This window comes from Clupea harengus, chromosome 5, assembly GCF_900700415.2.
Source record: "Clupea harengus chromosome 5, Ch_v2.0.2, whole genome shotgun sequence".
In the NCBI taxonomy this organism is placed as follows: domain Eukaryota; kingdom Metazoa; phylum Chordata; class Actinopteri; order Clupeiformes; family Clupeidae; genus Clupea; species Clupea harengus.
In genome coordinates this window covers 30,969,328-30,981,390 of record NC_045156.1, presented here as the reverse complement: position 1 = coordinate 30,981,390, position 12,063 = coordinate 30,969,328, and the positions used below count along the sequence as shown (strand labels likewise).

Here is a 12,063-nt window from a genome sequence, read left to right as displayed (position 1 = left end):
GACACCCAGCTCAATTACAGCTCTATTGATTGCTTGGTAAATTGCGTTGCTGATATAGTAAGTGTATGGATGTCACAGAAACCTGTAAACCTTTAAAATCACTGCACTGGTTACCTGTTAGTTTCAGAATAGATTTTAAGAATTTTGTATTAGTCTATAAATCACTCCATAGTCATGCACCTGCAAGATTTGAAGACATACCTCTTTAATCTTGTCTATTATTCTCTGTGATATTTATCTGTGTGTACATGTCTATGTGTGTGTGCTTTGTAATATGTTTGCACTTCACATTATATGGCTTGTGTATCCCTCTGGAAAATGAGTGTCAAACATGCCAACTCATTGCCCCAACCCCATCATTGACCTTGTATTAACATATGGCTAAGAAATTAAGCACCTTATAGCTCTACTTCAAAATACTGCCCTTTCAGATCCACACCTAATTACATTCAACATGCAATTAGAAGTCTGTGCAACATCGTAATTAACCCACGTTCACAGTGTTTATCTGACAAGACTACAACAGAATTCATGTCAAAACTACCAGCCGCACTTGCCTCAGCTCTTACTCCTGGCACTAAAGGGTGCGTAAGAACATCCCCATGTCATATCGACCTATTAACTATATCTATCCTCCCTTTCTTGACAAAAATAATTGAAAAAGTAATAGCAAAGCAACCTATTTCCTTTCCACATCAAACATATTCCAGAAGGATTTCATCTGCCATGTGTCTGTACCACTCTCCCCCCTCTGTCCCGCCCTGTGTGTCTCTCTCTCTACCTCTCTACTTGACTTCCAGAAATTGAACACAAGTATAAATTATTTACACAAAAGTGAGAAGCTCATATCTTATAAGTCTTGTCTTTACGTTTGTGGTGTCTATTTCTGTGACACAAAACAAGTCGTACTATTTTCTGCTTATTGGTAAACTTGCTGGGAAATGCTTGTCACAGCCATTCTCCTTGTTTGTCTGTTTCTCCTCATCTCCTCATTGAAAATAGAAATGATCTACATGCCTGTGAAACAAAGATAAACACAGCATGCAGTTATGACACATAGATGAATGTGCTGCGATTGGCACCAACAGAATGAGGTCAAAGGCAGGAGAGAGAGTTTGACTTCCTCCTCCTCCTCCTCCTCCTCATCCTCCCCCTCGTTTGGCTGCCTCCACAAATTAAAAGCCATTTTCTGGGCAAAGGAATCTGAATTTGTGTCGATTTTCTGTGGTGTGTGTGACATTTATGATAGAAAATCGTTGAATGCTGCAATCAAATATGCTCGACTCCTCTGGCATATGTTTAATCTATTCCTGAGAGAAGATTATACTTTGTACTGTTTTCACTTATTGAAATTACAAATCAGGAGCCACTAACATATATGCATATCTGAGTATTTTAGACGTTCTTGATTAGATGATCAAATAATCAACCAATGTTTTGTTTCAGAACATTAAAAGCACATCATCCTTGTATAAGGACAAGGATGAAAGTGACAGTGTCAAGGAAGGTCTTTGTGCTAACCACTTGGAGCTTTTCTCCCAAAGATATTTCCTCTGAGCTTTGTCATAGCATTTACACCACCAAGACTGACATATGTTGTTGAGATTACCAACAAATACCAAAAGGGTATTACTATATTCAAATTGTATATGGGAGCTGTAGAATGCTAATGGCTACAACATACTGAGGGTATCCTGCCACCATTTTCCTTTTACACTTAGTTTAGCTTCAATGACAAGGTGATTATACTTTAGCTTGTAATACTAACAATGAACATAATTAGGACTTAACTGCAATTTGGAAAATCATTCAGTGCATTTACAGTTCATTGTCTTTCACCCTGACATGAAAATAACAGGCTGCTAAAAATCCATTCTGATGCTTATGTGCTTGTCTAATCCTTTTACTAAACTGGCCACAGACTATGTGACTTCTATCCCTGTTTTAGCCCTGATTTACAATTGACTGACAGCACCATTGAGTCTGTTGACTTTGGTTATTGAGTAGGTTTGGTTCACAGGTCATTGAGTAGTCTGTGATGGCATAAGTGCTATGGAACATACTGCCTATAGACATCAGGGAAGCCAGCTCGCTTAACATCTTTAAAAGAAAACTAAAAACGTACCTCTTCACATTAGCCTTTAACTAGCTACCACTTCGCACTATATATATATATATATATAAATACTTTTAATTTAATTTAATTTAATTTAATTTAATTTAAATCTCTACTGGTGATATTAAGGGGTTAGATTAAATATATATCTATAATTATAATTATAATTTTATTTTTTTTGCACTATATCTGAGTTATGTTTCTTTGATGTCTATTTTTATGTGCATGTAATTTCTTTGTGCATATTATGTATTTGCTGTAAAGCACTTTGAGCTGCATTCTTTTGCATGAAAGGTGCTATATAAATAAAGTTTTGTTATTATTATTATTATTATTATTATAAATTCCACTTCAATGAGTCCGGAGTATTTCAAACAATCGAAATAGTTGTCAGCTGAAAAAAAAAAAAACATTCACCTGAATGGTCCTGGTTGAGCATCAGCAGAAGGTACATGGTTGAATATGGAGACATGCTACTCCCAGACATCAGAGCTGCAGGGTCAAGCCCTACTACCCCCTCTGAGGCCACCCATTCAGAGGTTTGACCCACCCACTCCAGAAAAATACAAATTCTACAAGCGAGGCAAACCAAGATTAGGATTGTGAAATTGGTCAGTAGCTACCTTTGAATCAGACAGTTAGTTGTCGAAACTCAGCCTGATTCATTCAAATTCAGTCCAACCGTTTCTTATCCTAAATACTGACAGACACTCGCACAGACACACACAAAAGACACAGATCTCCCATCAAGGGTTTCACTACCTCATGTGGTTATATCGGCCTCTTGGAAGTATCAGTCATAAATACATGCACATTAACTCTCTCTCTCTCTCCCTTTTTCACACAGTTTTTTAAGGATTATGGTCTTTGAGCAGTAAAATGCTTTCCTCTTCGACCCAATTAACTTTTCAATAAAAAGAAATGCATACACACACACACACACACACACACAACCTCTCCTCTATTGCCAGTGCTCTCTATGAAGAAACTGATATTTCCTCTGTCACTAGTTCTGGATGGACCGCCATCACCCTAAAGCACTCTCCTCCTAATAGCTGACACTCTTGTCCCGTCTCCTGTCTGTCTGCTGCCGTGTGTGTAAATGAGCTTCACACACCTCACACTGATGTCTGAGGGGAGAGAGAGACTGATCCACAAAAGCAAAATGTCCTCGAGAGACGGTTCCTGTCACTGCCAACTGTCACGAGCAGCACGGATCCTCCATTACTCCCCAAATGACATCAACTGACCTGCAGAAAGCCTGCTGCTGTCACACAGGGGGCGCACCTGGCTGACGGGGAACATCCCCCCCAAAACTATCAAATCAAATCAAATCAAACTTTATTTGTACGGCGCATTTCATACAAGGAAGTAACACAATGCGCCTCACAGTAGGAAAGAAAAGGGGGGGGTTACACTTGTAAACTAGAAACTAGTAAACTAGAATGGGATCGCACTGGTGTTCAGGGTAATATTTGTCTTAACACTGTAAAAAGAAAGAGTTAGTCATTCAATTCTGGATGCTGCCCAAAACTAAATCGATTAGATATTATGAACCAGATTTGAAAGGGACAAATGAGTGTTTAATATGAACAGAATTTATAAGACAGGATGCTACTCCTATAGAAAACAAATATAACCATACGTTTGATAATAGTGGAATCACCACTTTGTCGAGAAATACCCTTTTAAAACTTCATGTATATATTACTCATCAGACAATGACAATACAGGACTTAATATAGATTGTGGTCATATTAATAACACAGTACAACTAAAACTAACTAATAGATACAAGTTTTTCATAGGTGCAACGTTACTGTCATCACGTAATCATTAACGTCTCGGAGAATCATATGAAAATATAGATGTCAGCAGCGATGGGGGCATGCAGCCCCGCAGGGCATAGTTGCCATGGAAACTTAATGTCATTTACATTTAGTCATTTAGCAGACGCTTTTATCCACAGCGACTTACATATGTGCGACTTACAATGTATACACATTTTACATTTACACTGATGGCACACTGCACATACTGCACACTGCTCTACCTCCTGTGCCACTGCCACTGTCATTGTGTCAAGGGCACGGCTGTATGCACTTACAGCAAGTTTCATGTCAACTGACCAAAAATGAGTTCATTTGCTGTTTGGTGCCAATTGCTTCGCCGCCAATTTCAATAGGCTGTAATAGATGAACGATTTGGTGAAGATTCAACAAGCTTTGTGTCTTTGATTAATTCCAATATGTCGGTCACATACATTTTAGTTGATAGTTTTGTGTTATGTACCGTCCTTTGGGATCTCCCAAAGCATCACTAGACATAACTCCCACTCATATTAGGCCAACGCATCAGAAGGTTTTAGGAAACACGCATTTGTGCTCATTGCAACGGCTCCCGGTGACACACAAATGACACTTTCTTTTGAGCAACCTCAGGAAGGGGCCCAAGTGTGACACTTCCGGATTTGAAAATAAAAAGCTTCGCTGCTCTGCCCCCAAAAAGTCAGACAGAGAAAACATATATACGTTTATATCTAGAAACTAAAATATTATCAGTCCTTACACACTTTCTCCTCAATGTTGCTATGGCCTATTGCCTGGCATTCATTGTCATGAGTGAATACTGTCCCCAAAAAAAACTCTGACTATTGCTGAAGTGCACTGTTCAAATTGAGATTGAGATCAAATACAAAATCACAGAGGAGGAGTGGGCTGATGAATTGATGACTTGTCACATGATGTCTGCATCACCTCTGCATGAAGAACTATGAACATTAGGAGTGGGGGTGTCCACAGGAACTGCTCACCTGCAGGCAATTATGTAGTATGTGGGAGAGAGAAGTGAAAGGGGGCAGTGAGAGAGAATGGGATGGCAGGGACTGGTGGAAATCGATGAATGGCAAGCCACTGGAACAGATGGGGTCCATTTATGTTATTTGGCTGACAGAGTAAGGCTATAAAAAGGTGGCGGCGGCTTACAAAAACTGTTTAGTTCAGTGATTAGCACCCCCTGAAGATTTAGGTTTTATTATAGTGTTATGCCAATATTGCTCGTAGCTTGAATATTCTCTCCCTTGTACGTCGCTTTGGACAAAAGCGTCTGCTAAATGACTAAATGTAAATGTAAATTAAGGATTGTAACTCTGTCCTGACGGACGTCAGTCAGCATCTTAAATATTACCTGTGTGTGTGTGTGTGTGTGTGTGTGTGTGTGTCTCTCTCTCTCTCTGTGTGTGTGTGTGTGTGTGTGTGTGTGTGTGTGTGTGTGTGTGACGGAGACAGTCAGCATCTTAAATATTACCTGTGCACTTTCTGCTGGTATCTTCTCTCTTTGAGGAACTCATCAGCTTGCAATTAAAGTTCTCCTCCCAGAATTCAGCAAACCACACATTCCTCCTGTTGTTCTCCAGCGTCCGAGATGTAAAATAGGCATCAAACCCTGGGAAGAAAAAAGAAGACAGTCAGCTTGGCATGTGTAGGAGGCATAGCGTAGGCATCAACCAGATTCACCAGATTGTACAGTGGCATTCCAAGGTTTGGGCAACCCTGGTCAAAATACCTGTTACTGTGAAGTTAAGTTAAGTGAGTAGAAGACGAACTGATCTCCAAAAGGCATAAAATGACAGATGAAACATTATTTTCAACATTTGTAACTTAATAGCTATATAACAAAACAATTCAAACATTGGATATGTGACAGCAGAATGATCACCAATGAGGCAAGGCCAATATACAATATATCACAGTGGGAAGTCCCAATAACATCTGTTTAATGAGTTCAGGTTCCGAATATGACATTGCATGTTTGACCAGGTTCCTGGCAGAGTACAGAGAGACAGGCTGAGTACAGAGAGACAGGCTGAGTGGAAAGAGAGAGAGACAGAGTGAAAAGAGAGACAGGCAGAGTGAAAAGAGAGACAGGCTGAGTGAAAAGAGAGACAGGCTGAGTGAAAAGAGAGACAGGCAGAGAGAGAAGAGAGACAGGCAGTGAAAAGAGAGAGAGACAGGCAGAGAGAAAAGAGAGACAGGCAGAGAGAGAAGAGAGACAGGCTGAGTGAAAAGAGAGACAGGCTGAGTACAGAGAGACAGGCTGAGTACAGAGAGACAGGCTGTACAGAGAGACAGGTTGAGTACAGAGAGACAGGCTGAGTGCAGAGAGAGACAGGCAGAGTGCAGAGAGACAGGCTGAGAGAGAAAGAGACAGGCAGAGTGAAAAGAGAGAGAGACAGGCTGAGAGAGAAGAGAGACAGGCAGAGTGAAAAGAGAGAGAGACAGGCTGAGTGGAAAGAGAGACAGGCTGAGAGAGAAGAGAGAGAGACAGGCTGAGTGGAAAGAGAGACAAGCAGGCAGAGTGAAAAGAGAGAGAGACAGGCAGAGGACAGAGAGACAGACAGAGTGGAAAGAGAGACAGGCTGAGAGAGAAGAGAGACAGGCTGTGATTGGGGCAGGAGATGGGATCCTATGGCAGAGGAGGAGAGGAAGGGTGTACTCAGTATACCAGATCAGAAGGGCAGGTGTGAGAAATACTGCACTTGGCTCCCCTCCTCCCTCACCTTTGTTGGGAGAGTGGGAAACGTTTTTTTCGATTCCTTTGTATGTCTTAACATGCAAAGTAATTGACAATAAAGCTACTTTGACTTTGACTTTGACTTGAACACCATGAATGTGTTCAGACGCCAAATCTGCACAACGAGATCTCTGGATGGGTAACTCAAATGCCAAGCAGAAAACCACTGCATATGGAGGGATTGTATAATCAGGCCACAACAATTTTCCTTTTTTCTAGGTCGTTGTTTTCTAATTCTCATGTAAAGTAGTATTTATTGTTACACCATGCTTTTTATTGCTCTTGGCTTGACTGTTCTCTCCCTTGTGCGTCGCTTTGGACAAAAGCGTCTGCTAAATGACTAAATGTAAATGTAAATGTAACAACATCTCAAAGGATATACAAAAAAAAAGGCTGAGGCCTATCACGGCCAGACTTAACCAGAAGCCTGTCCAGTCTGTGTCCATTTAACGTAATATCTAGTAACTTACAATTTTGCAAGGCATCTGTGCACTGGTGGCTTCAAGTTTAAAAGGAGTGTTTCAACAGACGAATTGCTATAGAATTGGGTAAGCTCTCATGTCTAGGTGTGGAGTGCACATCGGAAGGGGGAATTATGATGTTATTCAGGAAGAGTGACTTGGAAAGGGCAAACCGTGATGCGCAGTAAAAACAAAAGGATTATCTTGAAGAGACTAGGCTAAATAATGAATGCAGAAAGTCAGGCCATGTGTACCAAGGCATCTGGCCAGGGGCCCGAAGTGCCTCGTAGGGGATCGTCTAGGAATTCCCTAAAGAGTGTGAATAGTTGAGGTGTGTGTGTGTGTGTGTGTGTGTGTGTGTGTGTGTGTGTGTGTGTGTGTCGTGGCCTTAAAGTGTGTGTATAGTTGAGGTGTGTGTGTGTGTGTGTGTGTGTGTGTGTGTGTGTGTGTGTGTGTGTGTCATGGCCTTAAAGAGTGTGTGTGTGTGTGTGTGTGTGTCATGGCCTTAAAGAGTGTGTATAGTTGAGGTGTGTGTGTGTGTGTGTGTGTGTGTGTGTGTGTGTGTGTGTGTGTCATGGCCTTAAAGAGAGTGAATAGTTGAGGTGTGTGTGTGTGTGTGTGTGTGTGTGTGTGTGTGTGTGTGTGTGTCATGGCCTTAAAGAGAGTGAATAGTTGAGGTGTGTGTGTGTGTGTGTGTGTGTGTGTCATGGCCTTAAAGAGAGTGAATAGTTGAGGTGTGTGTGTGTGTGTGTGTGTGTGTGTGTGTGTGTGTCGTGGCCTTAAAGAGAGTGAATAGTTGAGGTGTGTGTGTGTGTGTGTCATGGCCTTAAAGAGTGTGAATAGTTGAGGTGTGTGTGTGTGTGTGTGTGTGTGTGTGTGTGTGTGTGTGTGTGTGTGTGTGTGTGTGTGTGTGTCAGTGTTGTGCATGAACGCGTTCAAAAGAACGCGTTCATTGAACACGTTCATTTTTATGAGAACGATGAACTGAACGCAACTTCATGACAAATAATGAATTTGAACGGTGAACACGTTCATATTATCTGAGGTCTAGCTAAAACATTACGGAATGTTTTCCTTCTAGCCTACTGAGGAAAGACGCTGTCTAAATCGAATGCTTGTACCATGTCGTTGCTCTGTACCTGTCGTTAAATGGCCCAGACAGACCATGTTTTGGTAAATGACCATATTTGGTAATTGCGTTGGTCATGTGACTCCACTCTGCAAGGTAGTGTTTTGATTTCGCTTCACGGCATATTTAGATGGAGTGGCAGTTAACTTCGGGCATATTTCCACATAATTGAACGTTGCACGTTGTTGAAGTTGTGTGCGTCCATGTATACGTAAGTTTGACTTTGTAGCCTACCTTGTCATTATGTGTTTGTTATAGTTTAGCTTTCTCATAATTGTTACGAGCACTGTCACTTAATTAATCTAGCATGATGCACTGTTCGTGAACTCGCTTAGCATAAGCTGCTAATGTACAAATACGAGTGTTACAGGGTTTACCTATGCTAACTTTTGAGCGGTCTTTCATTTAGTGTACATGCCCTTGTTGATCTGAGATTAAGCCAGTAGCATGGCATTGCTGAAGAGGTTAAATTATTACCTTTAGTTCCCTGTATAATTCATTATTTAAATGGTAGGCTACTACAGGGCTGTGTATTAATGTATATTTTCTGTTTGTACTTTACTTTCACTCACACACACACATACACCCACCTACAATTTATCCCATTCATTGTTGTTAATGCAATACAAAGAGTGAAGAATCAAACTGAATATCCAAGTCTCCATTCTTTTCCATTCTAATCGGATGACCCTCAGTGATTATACATTTCCCGAACCCCCTCTATAACAGTACCCGTATAATTTCTGCGATACCTAAACCAACTAACTCGACTTCGCCCTACATTACCCATGAATCATTGCACACACATGTATACCAAACAAGCAACGTATTCCAAGGCAACAGCTCTCGGTGTCAATATAAAAATGGCCAGTGAAAGCGAAAACAGAGACGCAGACTCAGCGAGTAGGCCTACATCCGATCCACCTTATTATTATGTGCGGGATTTTTACACACTGTCTGATAAAGTTTCCGACAGTAAAAATCTCACCTTTCTGTGCAAATTATGTCCTCCTGAAAAATTAGCCTGGCCTTAAAGAGTGTGTATAGTTGAGGTGTGTGTGTGTCGTGGCCAGGTACCACCAAAACAGAGTCCATCCATTAAGCATTTAACAAGAGTGGCTTATATGGCGCTGACGTTCATGTGGATAAACAAAGTATGAATTATCTTGTGTTTCATTTGAATAAAGACATATCTATGTACAACATCTAAAACTCGAAAGGATTATGATTTTCAGTCTTTCGATTTTCTGACAGAAAGTCTTTTTTTTGGGGGGGGGGGGGATTTTCCAGTGGGAGACGGCAGTTCAGTAAAACGAAGTGTACTGCCATTGGGGACCAAGTTATGGCCTGAGAAAGGAAAGACAAGGAGCTCCGTAGAGTGGGTGACTATGAAAGAGACACAGGCCAAATGATATATAAGGTGGTGGCACAGCTGGAGAAGACGAAGGAGAGGCCAATATAATGCCACTGATACGACAGAGACAGGTAGTAGCTCAAAAACGTTACAGGTTTTATCTTGTGTGTCACATTTTGTTCTCCAAAACCCGGGCAAATTGGCGAACTAAAAAAACTACTAGAATTGCAATTTACAACCTGTCCCTCTGGTACCTGGCACGACATGGCCCTTACTGTTTATTACACGACAACAGATCAAACTGAATCACCAGTGCACAACGGGTGCCCCACTTTTTAAAAGGACAATAAAATGTTCCACATTGCCGCATTGTGCACCACGCATATACTATACAGTGAATCAAATGTACAGTTGAGAGTTCAAACACGACTACAAAATGTCTGCTTCACTAAGTAGTGCCCTATTATGTGAATAAGTGGACCTTCCCAACGGAGCGCAAATGTATAGCATGAGGCAGCGACAGCCAGGGACAGAATCGGCAGCTGGAGGTGGAGACTGTCAATGATGTCTCTGTCATGATGTCTCTGTCATGTTTGGCTATTGTGCCATGTCATTAACGTGTCTCTCTTCTCTCTATATATAGTAGGACCATTGCTTGCATCATCGATGGCTGTGACCGCTGTTCTCCAGCCATATAACCTCCCTTTCTATATACAGTACCAGTCAAAAGTTTGGACACACCTTTATGTTTTCTTTACTTTTATTATTTTCTACATTGTAGATTAATACTGAACACATTTAAACTACGAAAGAACACATATGGAATGATGTACTGAACAAAAAAAGTGTTATCTACCATCTAGAAAATAAAAAAAAGTAAGGAAAAAACTTCTCAAAAAATGAGAAGGTGTGTCCAAACTTTTGACTGGTACTGTACATATAACAGGAACCCTGCTAGGAGAACTATTCTCTCTTTCTTTATACATACATATAACAGGAACCCTGCTAGGAGAACTATTCTCTCTTTCTTTATACATACATATAACAGGAAACCTGCTAGGAGAACTAAGTCCATTCTGTCACTAGTCTCTTATGTCCCCTGAGGTGTTGCTGCAGACTGTTCACTGATACCCTTAAAGCGTCCCCTGCTTCCTGCAGCCATAATATGCCATGTATACTATCACATCAGGCATCCACTCCACCTAACACAATAGGACCCCCAATATGTTGCAAGACCATTGTTTTCAAGTGCCGGCTATATTCTCCGCCTTTTTTAAACACTGCAATTGTGTATGTTTCATAATGTAAATCTGGTCCATTGATGTCAATCTAATGTTTCCTTGCCACCATCACTTTGTGCTTGTTCTATGGGGGTCCAGGCCTAGGACTCTGTAAAGCACTTTGCGACAATGTCTATTGTTAATGCTGCTATATGAAAAAATGTAATTGAACAGAGTTGAAATGCTACATCAGGGAGAGGAAGAAGCTCAACACCTGAAGTAGTGAAGTTTAATCACTGTACAGCTCTATACCCGCTGGCTACTGTAACATCCCTAAATGTCACACCCAATCCAGCTCGTGGCACCAATGGACAAAGACAAGCACAGTCCTGCACCAGACTTCTACCTGCCCTTTGTATTTATGTATCCTTTATTTTACCCAGGTAGGTCCCATTGACATACAATATTTATTCTGCCTAAGTCTTGTAGGCATCTTGTTGGTTAGACTACTGAATAACATAACACAAACAGAAAGGTGTTCCAACAAAATGTGAATTCTACGATGTTAAACAAGACATCAGCTAATTAGGTTAAACTAATCTACAATAATGGATTTTCAAGAGAAATTCAGACATAGTACTGAATATCATCACACAAACAGAAAGGTGTTCAACAAAATGTGAATTCTACGATGTTAAACAAGACATCAGCTAATTAGGTTAAACTAATCTACAATAATGGATTTTCAAGAGAAATTCAGACATAGTACTGAATATCATCACACAAACAGAAAGGTGTTCAACAAAATGTGAATTCTACGATGTTAAACAAGACATCAGCTAATTGGGTTAAACTAATATACAATAATGGACTTTCAAGAGAAATTCAGACATAGTAATTGACATAGAACATGTCATTGTCCAGCAGGTTTTGTCTGCTTCTGAAGCTAACACTGAGAAGCAAACATAGTCTGTGTCAGAAGGGTGCAGGCAGAGTTTCATAGATGTGCCTACAGAGTGCTTGATGGTTCTGCTCCCACCTACCTAAATGCTCTTGTAAGGGCAAATGTTACACCCAGGATGCTGCGCTCTTCTAGTGAGCGTCGTTTGGCACTGCCGTCTGTGCAAGTACGGCAGTCCAGACTTTTCTCATTTGTAGTTCCACGTTGGTGGAATGAACTACCCAGCACTACCAGAGCAGGCGCGTCCCTC

The 12,063-nt window shown here is 40.9% G+C and overlaps 1 protein-coding gene across 2 annotated transcripts in view; it reads right to left on the bottom strand.

The window, feature by feature from the left end:
• LOC105913228 (metabotropic glutamate receptor 7) overlaps window positions 1-12,063 on the bottom strand; it is a 146,925-nt gene that overhangs the window by 43,185 nt on the left and 91,677 nt on the right. For both annotated transcript variants that reach the window (XM_031568542.2, XM_031568541.2), the window contains exon 5: window positions 5,423-5,560. In XM_031568542.2, coding sequence (XP_031424402.1) covers window positions 5,423-5,560 — 138 coding nt within the window. The remainder of the gene's footprint in view (window positions 1-5,422; window positions 5,561-12,063) is intronic.